This window comes from Mixophyes fleayi, chromosome 6 (assembly GCF_038048845.1).
Source record: "Mixophyes fleayi isolate aMixFle1 chromosome 6, aMixFle1.hap1, whole genome shotgun sequence".
NCBI lineage: Eukaryota > Metazoa > Chordata > Amphibia > Anura > Limnodynastidae > Mixophyes > Mixophyes fleayi.
Genome location: NC_134407.1, coordinates 49416274 through 49434551, shown reverse-complemented (window position 1 = coordinate 49434551; position 18278 = coordinate 49416274). Strand labels below are relative to the sequence as shown.

Sequence of the window (18278 nt, the reverse complement as noted above, 5' to 3'; positions counted from 1 at the left end):
TAAATCCACAAACAAAACACAGGGTGATAGTGGTCATTTTCCGACAGCAAGTCATAACATGACCAATCATTGTCGGATTGATTTTGATAGAATGTTATTTGGTCACGTTCGTTTTGGGGCTGTGCATGTCAATTCTGCAATAAGTCTTCATGTATAGAGTTCTATTGAACACTAAAGAGGACTGAGAACGATTGAAATATGGACATATTTAAATAGTTTCAGAATAAAAATGCAGTCGGCTATGATCATTATTGCAATGTGTAGGATTATAGACTAATCAGGCTCATGGCTGTTTAGCCAGACTGCATAAAGATAGACTGTATTCTGCGTAGATCTAACCCACTGTGGTAAGCAATCTGCACTACTGAAATTTCCTATTTAATATGATTTTGATGATTGGGAGGTATACAATAAAAGCAGTATATACCATTTAATAATAGAGTTAAGATAGGATACTGTGATAAAAGCTAAACTTCAAAAATGCTGGAGTAGTTCATGTATACAGCAATATTAGAAGGGGTTGGCGATTTTTCTGTGGGGTACTGGTGTTGAGATGCACCTGACTAGTCTGTTTTTATGCATTCCAAGATGTTGGAGGGAGGAGGATGGGAAGATTTGGTTCTGTTGTATATAATATCATCCAAAGAAATAAGAAAAACCTGGATGGCATTCTTCCTCATGTTGTTCCTGTAAGCACAATGGGGGTTTTCAGTGCAATCTGCTACTTTTTAAATACACATGTTTATGATTAGAGAACATACAAAGTAGCTCATTTATCTTGTGTCAGGAACAATGCTGACTCAAACAACTTTGTTTTTGCAGTATGAGCATTAGATAAGACTAAAAAGTTAAAAGAAATTATTATACAATATTTTTATACTATTATTATTCTTTATTTAAGGGCCAACATATGACGCAGTGCTGTATATGGAAGGGGATTATGATACAGATAAACAACATATAATGTCATGAAACAGAAGGTTAATAGAGCACTGGCTTACAATATAAGAGGCGTGGGGAAAACAGATACATAAGGTAGCGGAATAACAATCGTAGCCAGTGGTGATGAAATTGGGTGTGGCTACTGCAAGCAGATGCATTATCAGCCACCAATATAAAAGCAGCCACTGGCGACTGGCATTACTATTTAGCTAGAGGCGGTATGGTTGAGATGGAATAAGGAGAGAATGAAATACAACCATATTATGACAAATTACTTATTGTAGTATCTACAAGACAATCAAAATCTCCTAAAAGCGCTCAAAGAAATAAATAAATGAGCCCGTTTGTCAGAGAGTGGCCTGAAGCTAGCAAATTTGTGCATGTATGTTGTTATTTAGTTATCATTCCAGTCACGCAAAGAGCTTCCACTGCAAAATGTACTTATAATTTTCAAAGCAAATATATTTTGTCCTATATATTATTGATTAGTCAGGTAAAATTTTTTAAACAAAACCACCCACAGCTTGTGTGGCCACAGACGATTTTTTTATTTAAAGAAATGCCTAAATTTTGATAAAACTAAATCCATATTCTATTGCCAAAACAAGTTATTTCCCCTATAATTTGATTTATAACTTCAGTAAAGGATAAGTGCATATATTTATGCTGGCAACACATGGGCAGATAGGATAGCCATATTTGATCAGCTTTCAGACATTTCTACATATAAGATCCTTGTGCCCATTTCACAATGTCATGACAATTATTCATATTTTCATAGGAATGGCTGCAAATGAGAACAATTCACTGAATGAGGTCCCTTGTGATCTGGTCATTTGACCCATTCACCAAACGGCTGAACAATCAGATCTGAAAACGTGTTCCCAGCTCTATTCTAAACAGGGTTCCTTATTTATCTACACGTTTCACCAATATAAACAGAAAATAGGAGTTACCCTATTATCTTAAACTCTAATATGATCTCAAAGGTACCAAAGGGGAGAGGTGGAAGGTCGGGGGGGACGACTAAAGACTGTCTTGCTGAAACTAGGCAGTAATTTTTGTATCAAATATAGGAGTGCACTTGTTTCGTGTTTTTTGCCTCGCTGAATAAAACATTTCCATAGACGACTATTATAAATTATTATCCATATTCCAAAGTGCTGTTAAAAAAAACCAAACTAAATAAAAACAAGACGCAAAATTTATTTAAGCACATCAGTCCCTGTCGCAGCAGAGTTGAAAACCTTAAACCTTGTTTCTCTTCCACAAACACAGCAAGGTAACAAAATAAAAAATATAAGCACCAGAATTCCATTGTTAAGGCACAAATATATGCCCTTTGTCTATATGCTCTAAAGAATAAACACTGGTCGCCAATAATCCCCCAATATTTAGGCACCTAAAGCCCACTAGTAGATCCTTCTTTTTCTGACCGATTTGTTTTTCCCACTTAGAGATGTTAAGGCTGCAAATGAGTACCCCTGATTTATATTGGTCACCTTCTATGCTAGTAGACTTAATTTCTACAGAATCATCTCCCTCTTCACCCAACACCACACAGGACTTAAGTTGTAGTGTGAGAAGTTATTCACGTAACTGTCTGCCTAGGTGTAAATCTCCTGGCAATCAGGGACAGTCATTTATTTACATGTAGACTGATAGCTCTGACAATAGGCCAAAACTTAAAGGCATCACTGATGAACTGCAACTGCACTTGAGAAATCCTGCCTCAATTCTTTCTGTGGCTTTCAGAAAAGTTACTGTTCCCATTTCAAGTTGATGACGCAACAGTACAATGGTAGATGACTTAAGCAGTCTTTCGTAATCAGCTGGTAAATTGAATGGAAGATGGGCAAATAAGAAAAATAATCAAATTCCACAGAATTTTCAAGATACCAAATGTTGGCTGTTTGGGCAATTTATTTTTTATGTTTTTTTTCCCCATTATTAGTGATCCTTTAAAACACACAGCTTCAAAGAATGAGGTTATGTGCATAAAGGAGATCTTTTTCTGACCTTTTTTTTTTTTAGATACATTTGTTCTTTGTGTTCTTTAAAGTACAATGTGTTTTACATTACTATCTAAATCCTTATTTTTCATGCTATGTGTAGATTTATTCCTATAACTCAGTGTTAAAATTAAAAGGAAGAAAATCTACATATTTAAAACTGAAATTAAAAAAAATAAAATAAAAAATGATTACATTAAAAACCCACAGGAAAACAGTGTCACTGCTTTTATCATAGGGTAACAAAATCTGCTTTTGGGGTTTGGGGGCATGAAAAGAGAAACAAAATGCTGTGTGCACAGGCATTAGGATGCTTCTGTGGCAGGAAGAATACACTTTAAAGCTTACATTCTCAAGTATTTCAGAAAATGTAAGGTGAGCAGAGCAAGCAAGGCTGGAAACTTCCAACACTGCAGTGTGAAAAACAAAACACAACTTTCTTTGGTCTGGTAAGCCTCAATGTTATTTTCCACCCTGCACAAGATATGGACGATTATTTATTTTCCAATGTCTGTCAACTACAAGGCAAATTTCATAGTCTTTGACGCAGACAAGAAAAAAAAACCTGGGAAAAAAAAAACAATCATTAATACGAAACCATAGTCTTCAACCATCATCCAAAAAGGGAAAAAATATATTTTATTTAAGAACTGGCCATAAATATTTTCGAACAGTCACCATTCATAAAAGTCTGCATAAGAAATTAGTTTGCACATTATACACTTGTCAAAGTAAGGGTACTATAAATCACAAAATACCATAATATTTACTTTAACTTGGGCTTAGTTACTGGTAAAGGTACTAGGCCTACCTAACAAAATACAAACACCATGATGTCATTATTCAGTGCTCAGATCTATAACAGTAGGAGGCAATACACTGAACTTGTCACCCACTCAGTGAGGACAGGCAATTTAAGGGCCAAACCGATATTTCTAAAAAATACCCTAAAACTTCACAAGCTGATACATGCCAAAATGGTTCACAGAAAAAAGAAAAATATTTTTATGTGCTTAAATACCTGAGCACATCTTCAAAGAGGCACTATGGTATATGTAGGCTTATAACTAGTCATACAATTACTTTCAATACATACACATCACCTGATTGCCCAAACAATAATGCTTGGCTATCAACAAGTTATTTACACGTAAACTTTTATTTTCTGACCAAACAAGGACTTATGCACCCAATACACCTAAATAGGTGCCCATGTACGCTGCTGACATTTTGAGTTTGACAAAACTGCCGTGCATGAGCTGACATTGAAGGGACAGAGATAAGTCAGGAAAGCAGTTTAGTACCAGTCATCATAGTTCTTATCACAGAGACCAACTCTGTTGGCAGCAAAAAGAGAAATTGTTAGAGGGTAATGGAAAGCAGTGTCTGGCACAGCTTGAAAAACAAAGCTACTGAATGTTACACAAAGATATAGAAACATGTCATAGGGAGCTTGCAAGACACTTCACATTTTTAAACGGATTTGTATAACCCCCTCTTTCCACATCAATGAACAGGTTACTTTTATACAAGTTACTCTTGTATAAAAAAATAAATAAATAAAATATATATATATATATATATATATATCTCTCAATTCACAAAAATAGCATAATAATTCATGCCTTCTGCATACACCTCAAAGAGTCTAGTGGGACTTGTAGTTCCTACAGCAGCTAGGGTGCCGTGGGTTGCAAACCTCTAGTCTAACCAAAGATCATGATTGTTTGCTACAGATTATGTCAAATTAGGCTTTTTGCATATCTGTTCTTGGCAATAATTATTATATATCTGGATGCTCATGTGTAAACTGGTTTGAAGTGAGCAGGGATAGAACCAACTTTACCATTAGACCAGTCCATAAACAAATTAACCAAAAAGCGTTAACATATAAAAAGGTACCTGAACACTGTTATACGTAATAATCATCTTACCATCTGCTAGTAAAATGCACAGATTAGGATATCCAAGATTCAGCTGAACCCTTAGGGCATTTTATTTTTCTAAGGTAAATTTTGGGTTCAGTCAGATCAGACAATTTTTTTTTTTTTTTTAAAGTAAAAAATCAGCCCTGGTGTGGACGTCTGATAGGGAAATGGCAGTATAACCTCCATCATAGCAGGGACTTAGGTGCCTATATAAATATCTGAATGCTGCTTAATGTGCTGGTGCTTCATTAAAGTAAAATAGAAAAAATGTAAAAATAAAATAAAAAACAACATTAGCAAAATAACTAACATGGATAAAACACATGAATTAAGCATTGTTCCAATCTCGCAGGAGGAGACATGGCTTACAGTTGCTAATGTTTCCACTGAATCTACTACAATCTGATAGGAAATATAAGTAGCACTCAGCATAGTAAAGCAACAAGTTTAAACATGTACAAAGTAGCATGCTTTTGGCTAATCAATTAGATCAAAATTACCAATCATTACACACCTTGCGGACTCCGGTTTAGATAAAGCTTTGGCAATTGTTTCAGATTCAACAGAAATTTTGTGATCTGGTTGTTTGATCGGTGTCTAAATAACAGAATTTGGTTAACCGTGTGTGATATTTCATCACTGAACTGGTCAAGCAGTTGCAGCAGGTCAGTAAAGATGTATGGATACCATAACAAAAGAAACCCCACAAAAATAAAGCTGCAAATTTTTAACGAAAAATTTGCTTTTATTTTTTAAATTTTTATTTTTTTAAGGCCCATGAAATGAGACCTTGCCCAATTCTCTAGTTCAATTAGGTGATCTACAAATGCAATTTTAAAAAAATGTTAAAAGCTAATTTTTCGTTATGTAATTGAAGCTTTAAAAGGCATACAACTTCAAAACCAGTGTACATACAGCCTAAGATTTGAGGGGTTTCTTTACACCCATGCCAGCATTTACTATACCAAATTTAACTGAAATTAGAGAATGTAAGGTAGAATTTTTTCTAAAAATCGTTTTGATGTGATGTGGAATGACCCAGAGGCAATGCTTCAGATATACAGACAGGCTGTCAAAAGTATGACACACATACACACACACTAGTGGAGATCAGCAGATGAGCACAAGCTGGATATTTGTAAGGTATGCTTCTTGATGAGTTTTATGTACCCTCTACCACGGACAGATTCTTTTAGTACATTTTCCCTTCAAGATAAAAAGCAAAAAGTGTAATGCTGGAGGAACTTGCCCAACGTGATTAAATAGTTTTGTAAGGAACGGTCAAATTCTGATTGGGGGCGTAAAAAGTAACTAATGTGACAGCAACAGACCGAAGGTGCCAAAAGTATCAGATAACATCCTTCTAGGTCAGTTAGTGTGGGGTGGAGAGAGGAACATTTCTGTGTATAAAAATCACTGCCTTTATTTTTTTTTTACAAACCGCGAGGTGTGTCTCCTGCAGGATGACTACGTCTGTTTTCTCTCTCTGTCCTACAGGTCCCTCAAGACAGCTCTTGCCAAGGATCCTCATCGACAAGACGTCAGTAAAACCTCTCTCCCCCACTGGTATCTTCCCCAACCTTCAAGCATGCTCCCCTCGACCTTCAAGCATACCCTCATCTACCCTATTCTCAAGAAACGCTCCCTAGACCCATCCTCTCTCTCCAACTATTGCCCTGTATCTCTGCTTCTCTTTGCTTCTAAAATTTTCAAAAAAACTTGTCTTCAATCGTCTGACTCACTTTCTCCCTTCCCATTCCCTTCTTGACCCTGTGCAGTCTGGCTTCCATCTCCTTCACTCAACTGAAACTGCCCTCACTAAAGTAATTAACAACTTAGGCTCAGGTCACTTCTCCCTTCTCAGACGCCTCAAACTCTTTGCTGCTTTTGACACAGTCGATCATTCTCTTCCCCTCACCAACCTTCACTTCCTAAATCTTCGCAGCTCTCTCCTGGTTTGCCTCCTACCTCTTTGGCCGCTCTTTTAGCGTAGCTGCTTTTGACTCTTCCTCCCCCCACCCTCTTCCTATAGGAGTCCCCCAAGGCTCTGTCCTTGGCCCTCTGCTCTCTCTCTACATCATCTCTCTTGATGAACTTATTCAATCATTTTGCCTTGATTACCTCCTCTAGGCTGATGACACACAAATCTCTCTCTTCTCCTGTCCTCTCTCCCGCCTTCATGACCCAGGTGTTTAGCTTCTCTCTGCTGTAACTACCTGTCACAGCACTTCCTGAAACTCAACATCTTCAAATCCCAGCTCATCATCTTTCCTTCTGCCAATGTTGCTATCCCCCCCCCCCCCCAATATCTCCCCCTTGGTAGACAACATCACACTTTCTCCTGTCACCCAAGCCCACTGCCTTGGACTCACCCCCACATCTCCAGTCCCTCACCAAACCCTGCCACTTCCTCCTCCGTAACATCACGAAAATCTGTCCCTTCCTCTCCCAGGAAGCAACCAAAATCCTGGTCCATTTATTCATCATTTCTCATCTTGACTATTGCAACCTCCTTCTCACTGGCCTTCCTGGCTCTCACTTTTCTGCCCTTCAATCTATACAGAATGCTGCGGCTAGGCTCATCTTCCTCTCCCATGGCACCTCTTCCGCTACTCCTCTGCGTAAATTCTTTCATTGGCTCCCTTATCAGTTTCAGAATTCAGTTCAAGCTCCTTACCCTCACTTACAAAGCCCTTAACAACACTTCTCCCCCTTACATCTCTGACCTTGTCTCGAGGTACATACCTACTCGCCAACTCCGCTTTGACTCTGACCTCTGTGTCAAATCACCTCATTACTTCCTCCCATGTGCGCCTCCAAGACTTTTGCCGTACTACCCCCAATCTTTGGAACTCCCTACCCTGTCTCACTCGTTTCTCCCCCAACCTTCAGTCCTTCAAACGCTCACTCAAAACTCACCTTTTCCAACTCGCCTATCCCACCACCTCTTCTTCCTTGCCTGCCATCTCCATTTTTTCCCAGTTGGTCCTACTGTTTCTGACCACCAATCCCTCTAGAATGTAAAGTGTCACAGGCATTGTCCTAACTATTAAATAATAATAATCCACCCGTCCCCAACCTGGATGTCAAAAAGCTGGGTGCAAATCCTCAAAAGACGACTCTTCCCAACTGAACATTACCTGAACGACCCAATCATTGCCCAGGCATCTCCTAGAATGTCATACTGGGGTTCATTAAACCCCACTCAGGACATCTTTATACATAATATACTTTAAGCTACACAGTAGAAGATTCTTACAATCTTTTTGATTTTTTAGTGTAAATGAGCACCAGATTTTTACTGCCCAATTGGAAACTGATCAAATAGTTGTAGCCCGACTTACAATTTCAGGTGGGTATGGAATGGGACACCAAGACAGTGCTACCCAAAGACTTGAAAATTGGACGTTCCATTTTTTAGCACACTTTACAACCTTTTACAGACCTTAGCACATTACAATTTTTGTTTAAATGTTTTTTCAGTTATTGACTACCCAACATTTCTTCATTGAGAACTCTCTTTTTCTTATTGTGCGCTCTTAAAAAGTGGACCCGTCACCGTCCAGACATCCATTTTATGGGCTGGCCTAAGAGTCACAAGACTAAACTCACTAGGAACCAGTGTATTTTAGTTAGGGTATGTCTTTGTGATGTCACTGGTTGCAGAACCAACCCAAACAGGAACACCAGTTGTGGAGAAACTGATCCCCATATCAGCTGGTCACAGTCAGTCATCTAGCCCAGTTTGAAGGAATACAAAACTAATGATGTGTCAATTACGTTGTGCCGTGACAGTTGTCCATTCAGTTTTATCTATAAGCTCTGTATTCATTCCTACTGACACCATGGAGAACTGCTTATTACAAATGCTGACACGAGTGAGCAAACATTTATAACATATCACATTTGTTTTTGTTTTTTTTAAATACAAACATATATAATAGTCCATAAAAATAACCTAGTTATTCCTTTAGGTTATACTTCTAAGAGTGCAATACAAAAACTAATACCTTACAACATCATCTATCCTTTTAACTTTTCATAAAATCTGGCGAGAATAGGGCAATGATAGGAGATTGCTTATCTGTGAACAGAAGTTGTGTTTTTTTTTATAAAAGTTTTCAATGTTTCCATACAGGATTTATCCATTGTTTCTTAAAAAAGGAAATTTCTACACCATACCAATGTTATAGACCAAAAGGGTTATATTTGGAAATTACACAGCCTATCTTAAGTTTGCAAAACACACCTTTTAGCAGTGTTTACCTAACATTATCTACAAAATAAAGATTTCCTCTACTCTAAGGCAGCTACGCATGTGCGCATACAAGCCCACCACCACTGCTGCCTCATGGAATCCACACAGACAAGTATATATTTATACTATTAAATTCAAAGCCACCGATGTGTGTGTGTGTGTGTGTAAAAGCAGGAAGTAAACACTTTTGTGCTCTAGTAACACACTTTTCCATATTTTTAAAGCAGATCTATTACCTTAGCGATAGGTCATTCAAGAACAAATTGCCTCACTAACCCCATTCCATTGGAGCTTGTGACGGATAATAAAAAATATTTCACACACGCTAAATAAAAAGAAGATACGTGCTGGGTTGCTCCACAGAGCAATGGATTTGCAAGCAAAGAATAGAGGCTATAGAATTAATTTTACAACTTCAAAGCACAATCCCAAACCCTGTTTAAGCTTTAGAGTTGTCTTTTTCTTCAAGGTCAACAATACTTGGCATAATAAGAGGATGGCCCATCAACTCCCCATGCCATGCAGACCACTGCGGCTGCAGAATACTTAAAACACATGTTATTTGGTTTTATGCACTAGTTGTAATGTTTTTTCCTGTCACAGCTGGTGCAGTTTTCACTTCTGTTTTCCCTCCAGGGTTTTTCCAGAAGGCTGTGTACAGAACCATCCATGCACAACATATTACATGTCTTGGGTAGCAACTTCTCAACTTGCAACTTAACAGGAATAATAAAGAGATCTGTGATGCCAGTTTTTAACCAAACTTCTACTAGATGTCAGTTTTGAACTTTACAGGATGCATCTCGGTGAATATAGTCAAAATCAAAGTTTAGGTGACAGGTAGGATCCAATGGCATAAAAAGTCTAATATGATGTTGTGTTACATCAAGGGACCATCTCAGAAACAAATACCTTCATTCTATATTATTTTCACGTACTTGCCCCTGTGGACCTTTTAATTTCTTACAAATTAAAGCAGACTATGGACTACTAGTCTATGCTTTTTCGACATTACAAAAGCAAATAACGCACATGATTAGATAATCCACAGTAGCACACGCACTTAAGGTTCATATTGAATTTTTTTTAATGTCCCAATAAGGATGTTTGTCAATTTCTGGGGTTTAAGGCCATTATAAATACATGTATGCCAATGGCTGGTCTAATGGCAGACCATTCATTAAAACTATCTGCAGTTGTAAAATTCTATGTTACAAGGTGCCAGTTTTTCCCCATTCTCATTTAATTCACCTGAAACAATACTTAAGCCAAGTATAAAAACAACTATACTTTGACTTTTTATACTTCGTTGCAGAGGATAAACTGTACTATATTTATACTTTTTTTCATCTCCATGCAACATATACAGAATGACACCAACCACTACGAGAAATCACTGCTGCTCCTAGTGGAAAATTTAAAAGGACATAACTGTACTACCTGCTGTGTGGAGGGATCAATAAACCCAAACATGATGTGTTTAGACCAATATCCATATCTTAAGCCAATTTGCCCACAGATGTGATTGGCCAAATTGGACAGATTTGAAATTCAGCTGTCAGACCAAACGATTGGATACCCTAGGCTTGTATAATGCAGTTGGCCAAAGCCCATGTACACACAAAGATAGCAGTCATTCAGGACCAAATTAAATCTGTAAGGCTTTGGGGCAAATATTCTAAATTGGCTGACAAAAATCACCACATATGGCAACTCTTTAAGCTATCCACATTAGGTCAAGATTTTGGTTGGTCAACTTAACTAAACGAACAAAATATAGTAGCGTATGGTCTCATCCTAAATCACCAACCAGACAGGATTTAATTCAGGAAGATGGGAAATTAAGTTAATATATGATCATTATTAGCACCTGTGTGAAGTAATTTGCCAACCATTAAATAGTATGAAAGCGTCTAGCTGTCAATTTCCAATGCATTGTATTAATATATTGACTTGCACTGCCTATTCCACAGGCTTCCAAGAGATGTTACATATTTTACAAGGAAACAGATACTTTAAGTGACCAAATTTAGTATTGGTAGTGCTGCCAATGACTGGAACACAGAATACCTACACTTACTGAAACAGATCAATCAACAGGTGATATGACACTATGAGATGATAACAACAAATTTGAAGCTGTTCTTTTAAGAGCCAGACTAGCACACATCTACAATAAATCAGTGTTGATGAATCAGTCCTAAAGAACAATACAACATAAAGTGATGTCTCACATGATGAGATCATGCACAAGATGGGCTGGGTGATAGATAATATGATGACTACCATGGCAGACCATTTGTCTATCAAGATAGTTTAGTAAGGCTTCCAGTTGCTGCAAAACCCACTGAGAGGAAAAATGTCAATTATTCTACCTAGTAAGAGGGTGTCATATCAAAAAGCATAAGAGCCTCAACAGTAACTGATGTTTGTGCCATAAGATATACTATAGATACTGTATTTTCTGGGCTGTGTATACAGATTGGTTTCATATTGTCTATTTAATACTAACTTGCAACATTTGCAAGAGGCTGCCAGACCTCCCCTTGCTGTCACACCCTGAGTGTCCCCTGTAACCATGGAGATGTCCCCCGCAGGGAGGAGAGTACCTCACCTTGTAAAGAAGTCAGCGATCCCCATCCTCCAGGGTCTGTCCTCGTCCTGATCCTGGGGCCCCGGGGGCCCCTCCTGAAGGCTCAGTCCGTCATCCAGATGGTCAGGGGCACTCTGCCGCCGGCTCACCTCGAATGTGTTGCGGGAGCTCAGGGTGACATCGAGGAAACGGAAGCGATCGGCCTCGGCAGACACGAAGTAACCGGCTACTGTGTGGGCGCTGACCGGGGAAGAATCAGAGCTGGACGAGCTGACGGGGGGAGAGCTCTGGGCCGCGGCGGGGGAGGTCTCCGAGGGCTCCCGCTTGTTGGAGCTGTCAGTGGAGCAGCACTGCCGGTGACAGGCACATCCCGGGCTCTCATTTACAATCCCATTGGGCAGCTTGAGATCGCGGCCGGGCTGGTAGCCCAGGTCGCCGTTGGTCAGTCTCATGCCCGGTCCGCTGTTGTACAGCTGGAGCATGTCTCTCCCGTCCTCGGCCTCCTCCTCCGCTTCTTCCCCTTCCTCTGTCAGGTCCTCTCCGCAGCGGTAGAAGACAGGACTCCCCTGGCCGCCGGCATCCTCCGGCCCAACCATTTGCTGCGCCCGGCCACCCTCAGCCTAATGGAGCTGCTGACAGGCCGGCCCCGAGAGCGGTGCAGGGGCCGCCGCCTGGTCCCGGTGATGTGCTCCGTGGTGGAGGGCGGCTACACACCGCTGCACAACTAGCTCCCCAGTCCGGGCTCTGAGAGAAACGTTCCTGCTGCGCAACGTCGTCACATGATGCGTAAATACGGAAGTACCGGCCCGGCTCTGGGGGGTTCTGGGAGATGTAGTTTCCCCCTCAGAGCAGGGTCTGATGTCCTTCTTCATGGCTGGAATACAGTCCTGGATACAGTCCTGAAGTAGGACATCAGATCTCAGATCTTTTCCAGCTAGTTGTCAATCTTTTGCAAGTCTGCACTGAAAAAAAAAAATCTAATTTGGCTACCAAAAAGGAGATATCTGAATGTAAGGTATCAAACTTGTCTGTTAAAAGTTATTATTTAACGCTCATCTTGGTAAAAGTGCAATGCCCAATGCGATAAAAGTGCACGTTTGTTTACTTTTTAAGCAACTTCCCTGCACATGTCTGTGAACTAGTGAAGTGGTTGATATTCGATGCTTGTATCTGTGTAAGGGGTATATTCATTAATTAACGGGCGATCACAAATAAGTTTTCGGCCCAATTTAATAAAAAAAAAAAATCATCACGGGACAGTACGTACGATAACAGTGGACCACAGCATATATCGGAAATATCTGCTGTGATCCTATAGTTATAAATAGCTTCCATACTTAATGCGGTTATCCAGATTTCGGGGGATTTTCAGCTCAAAGGACCTTATTTATTATAGTTTTTTTTTTCATTAAATTCCCCCGAAACCGCCCATTTTAGGGGGACCGACGCATATCTAGGTAATATGCAAATTTATTAACAGTTCATCACAGTAGATATCATAGATATCTGATGCTTTGCATTTTTTTCGAAATACAGACCAGTCCCCATAGGGACTGCTATGTACCGGGAACTAGGTGAACCAGACTCCCAGACAGCAGCAACCTCTACACAACAGACTATACCCGCACAACCAGCCCCTCTGTCCTAAGGTGAAAGCAGGGCTGCCGGGCTAAAGATCCAGCTGGTGGCCTTAGGGGACAATGCGACTGCAACTGAGTGGGCACAGATCTTCGAGGCTTGGCGCCAAGAGGTAAGGGCGCCAGCCAGGCAGCCTAGGGGGGAGGCGCCCCCTAGGGGATCAGGACTGTCATCCTTACCTTGCCCTAAATTTGAAGATTGTGTTGGGAATATTGATGAGCACCTACAGGTGTTTGAAAGGACCTGCAGGCTACATGCTGTACCCAGAGAGGAATGGGTTAAGCATCTGGTGTCCACACTGCAAGGACATGCAGTGGAGGCCTACCGTGTGGTGCCCTCAGAGGACTGTGCGGACTATGATATAGTGAAAAGGACACTCCTTAAATGGTACACTATTACCCCAGAGACCTATTGTCTGAAGTTCCAGGACCTTACTATGAACCTCCACGCCACCCATGAGGAGTTTGCCAACTTGCTACGGGAGTCTGCCAGGAAGTGGGTGCGCGGGACAGGTGCCCAGACAATGTAGGAGCTAATAGACTTAATGTGCCAAGAACAGTTTCACTGCCGGTGTGCACTGGAGGGGAAAGAATGGGTGCTGGACAGGAAGCCAGGCACCCTGGAAGCAGCTGCCCAGCTGGCGGATCATTTTTTGGCAGTGAGGCCACACTGGCTGAAGTGCCAGGTTAACAGCCAGCCCAAAGGACTGTACAATACTTACCCCCAAAATAAGTACCTAACCCTTCGGGTACCCTGCGCCAGCCATTGCCCCGCCCTGTCCCTGGGAGTTATCAAAGACCAATGGAGCCCAGGCTGGGGTAGAAGTGCCACAGCTGCGGGAAAACCGGTCATTTAAAGATGAACTGTCCCACAGCCCCAGCACCCCAGATTTGCACGCCTAATCCGAGTCCTGGGGCCCGGCTGACTTGCTTAACTGATGAAGGTGAGCCAATAGAGACTGTTTCCACCCCTGCCAGCCCAACTGAGTGTGGCATGTCTGAAGTTGACTCAGTGGAGAGAGTCACTTGTTTGTCCAAAAGACCACCCCAAAACATGTGGAGGAACCTGCAGCCGGTCCAAGTGGGTCTGACCATCAGAGCAGACATGTGTCAAATGGGGATGTCAGAGGTGCAGTACCTGGGTCATCGTGTGGGGGAAGGTAATGTCAAGCCAGAACCAATTAAGGTATAGACAGTCTGAGACTGGCGCCGGCCCACAACCCAAAGACAAGTACTGGCCTTCTTAGGGACTTCAGGGTACTACATACTTTTCATCCCAGACTTTAGTACTGTAGCAAAGCCCCTGACAGATCTTACTAAGAAGAAACTCCCCAAAGTAGATGACTGGAAACCCACTTGTGAGCTGGCAGTTTAGTCATTAAAGGAAGCCCTGATTCGTGCTTCAGTACTGTTGGCACCCAATTATGACAAGGACCTTATTGTGCAAACTGACGGGTCACAGTATGGACTGGGAGCAGTACTTAACCAGGTGGGGCCAGATGGGCATGAGCACCCTGTGGCCTATTTGAGCAGAAAACTGCAAAACCAGGAGGTGGGGTTTGCCACAATTGGCTATTGTTTGGGCAGTGAAAAAACTTCAACCTTATTTGTATGGATGACATTTTACTGTGGTGACTGATCATAATCCTTTAAAGTGGCTACAACACACCTCAGGGGAAAACAGCAGATTTTGGCGCTGGTGCCTTGCACTTCAAATTTATGACTTTCACATAATTCACAAGCAAGGAAAGGTTCACAGCAATGGGAATGGACTGTCTCGGCAGTTAGAGCCGGGTCTCCCTGGTAACCCCGAGAGACTGCGGACCAGGAGCCAAATTGTGGGGACATGGTACACTGGTTACCCGCATGGACAAGGGGGGAAGAAGTGTGACTGGATCACTTATAAATAACTTATGGTATAAATTTAAGATCCTCCTACTTCGGTTAGAGGGTTATTTGGGATAACGAAAGGGAACAGTGGCAAAGTAAGCCCAGCCGGTTCCCAGCAACACCAGGCAGGGTGACATAGGCGGTCCATCCTGTCACACAGACTGACCTTCATAATGACATAAGAACTACCCGTACTTCTGACAAGTCACAAACAGCAGTAATGATGGCAGGACGTTTTGATGTCATTTAAAAATGGCGATCAAGATATCAGCACTTTTAAAGCAGCAATGCCAGTTGTCATCTAAGGTAAGCGTTAGAGTTAGGGTTAGGATTAGGGTTACGTTTAGAGTTAATACTAATATAGCGGTCGCCATTTTAAATTACGTCAAAACACCTTCCCATCATTACTGATGTTTGTGATTTGTCAGAACACTGTTCTTTTGTCATTATGAAGGTTAATCTGCATTTATTAACTGTCCGGCAAGTCACTTTGGTAATTTTTTTGTCGCGGTAGTCACTGTTGGTGTTATCAGCACCGTTACATCATACCCGACCCATTCCATCACCCTCTGTACCTGTTGGTCTGCTTCCCTAGCCCTGTTTTCTTAAGCTTAGGCCCACTTCTCACTGATTACATGGGGCAGCACGGTGGCTAAGTGGTTAGCACTTCTGCCTCACAACGTTGGGGTCATGGGTTCAATTCCCGACCATGGCCTTATCTGTGTGGAGTTTGTATGTTCTCCCCATATTTGTGTGGGTTTCCTCCAGGTGCTCCGGTTTCCTCCCACACTCCAAAAACATACTAGTAGGTTAATTGGCTGCTATCAAATTTGACCATAGTATCTCTCTCTCTCTCTGTCTGTGTGTGTATGTGTAGACTGTAAGCTCCAATGGGGCAGGGACTGATGTGAGTGAGTTCTCTGTACAGCGCTGCAGAATCAGTGGCGCTATATAAATAAATGGTGATTATGATGATGATTACTACCATCACTCTCACTCACTGTCCCACAAATAATTTCATCTGCATTACCATGTTACCTGTATTTTTTTTTAAATTCATTCAGTATGTCTGGTCTTTATATTATGTTCTCCATGTATCATGTTGTGTCATGGATCACTGGTTTCTAAATGTATATATACATTTTTAGATATATGTCATGTACGGCGCTGCAGACCCTTTGTGGCACCTTATAAATAAAAGATAATAATAATAATATACTAGCTGGGGATGTTTTTATTTTCCTGTATCTTTCAAAGAGTAGAAGGGACTAACCCATTGTAATGGCTGCCATGGAGTATTTTGAGGAAAATAAACTATCAGTAAATATAATTTGCTTCTTTCACCATTTTTAAGATATCAGTCATAGTTGGCAGTAAAGGCATTGGCTTTAATACAAAAGCATGAGTATCATGTTCTTTATTTATAAAAGGAAGAGCAGAAAAAAATCACTTTCACATTTTGCAAATATTATACAAAAATACTATATCATTGCCGCTAATCACAAGTTTTCTGAGATTTCTGTCAACTTTCTCTACACTTATAACATATAAACATCAATTATGTTAGAATGATTAAAGGGAATGTATTACAAACTGCAAATCTGCTTCAATCTGTAAACACTTTGACACAAGGCCGGGCTAGTAAGTGGGACGGGAGGACAGCACTGTATGAGAGAAGAATTATAGTCCCATCAGTGTGAAAGGCAGTGTGCAGTCACAGTCTATAGCTCTCACATTCTTATATGGATTGTTATTTCCCCAAAAAGCATTAAGGAGGTAGGTATAGCAATTGTGATGCTGTAGGAGGACAAAGTGGCTGTTTAAAATGTGGCTTACTGCTTCAGAAGACGCATGTAGCCAGGTATTGTCAATAGTGACCAATGCGCTGCAGAATAAAAACATGGTGAACACTAACACACCCCTCAAAAGTCTTGAATAAATTAACAGATAACCCTTTGGTGGCAGAAATAGAAAGTTTTTGTTATGTGTTTATCCCATTCAGCAGGAGGTTTACATCTTCTCAAAATCATTTTTAACTGCTCTCTCGAGTGCTTTGTGGGACAACCCTCCTTTGTGGCTTCTGAATTTGCTCATTGTACCAGAGTCCATGTATTTACAATTACTGGGGATCACCGTTGAGCAGTTATCATCATCATCATTTATTTATATAGCGCCACTAATCCCACAGCGCTGTACGGAGAACTCACTCACATCAGTCCCTGCCCCATTGGAGCTTACAGTCTAAATTCCCTAATACACACACATACACACACAGACAGACAGACACACAGACTAGGGTCAATTTTTGATAGCAGCAATTAACCTACCAGTATGTTTTTGGAGTGTGGGAGGAAACCGGAGCACCCGGAGGAAACCCACACAAACACAAGGAGAACATACAAACTCCACACAGATAAGGCCATGGTCGGAAATTGAACTCATGACCCCAGTGGTGTGAGGCAGAAGTGCTAACCACTTAGCAACCGTGCAGTTATGTAACAATCAATGAGTGCTGGAAGACCTGACATATAGCTAGGCACGATGGCCCCTGATTGGATGGTTGTGGCACGCTTTCACTCGAGAGCCGGTTGCTATTTCTAGTCCTGTGTCGGGTCTCTCTCTGCTGGCGTTAAGACATCATTACAGATGCTAGCAGTGGTCTCCAATAATTGTTAGCACTTGAAATGATAAGTACTCGCTGAGTGTGGAGAAGGTTTAGGAGAAAGAAAACCTTCTTAAAACTGTACACTGTTGTACCATAGATCACTTACTTGCAATAGGCCCTCAGGCTTAACATTAGTAGCCCTCCCCTGATGCCCAAAATTTGTCCCAGGGCTTGTGGGTCTCACCACTGTTTTAAAGTGGTAATTAGTTAAAGATGTGTCCACTCTGCCCTTCAACCTTCTCTCACAATGTCTCCCTGCAGATGTGATGAATAGAGCGGTTTCGTAAATTTAGAGGGCGCCAACAAACCCCCTGGTTTTACTTGAAACCCTATCCATTCCACTGTTGGTTGTA

The 18278-nt window shown here is 41.1% G+C and overlaps 1 protein-coding gene across 2 annotated transcripts in view; it reads right to left on the bottom strand.

The window, feature by feature from the left end:
- Window positions 1-12505, bottom strand: part of TBC1D12 (TBC1 domain family member 12) — a 79651-nt gene extending 67146 nt beyond the window's left edge. For both annotated transcript variants that reach the window (XM_075216431.1, XM_075216432.1), the window contains exon 1: window positions 11755-12505. In XM_075216431.1, the coding sequence (XP_075072532.1) occupies window positions 11755-12329 (575 nt within the window). In that variant the 5' untranslated portion in view covers window positions 12330-12505. The remainder of the gene's footprint in view (window positions 1-11754) is intronic.
- Between the last annotated feature and the right edge of the window lie 5773 nt (window positions 12506-18278).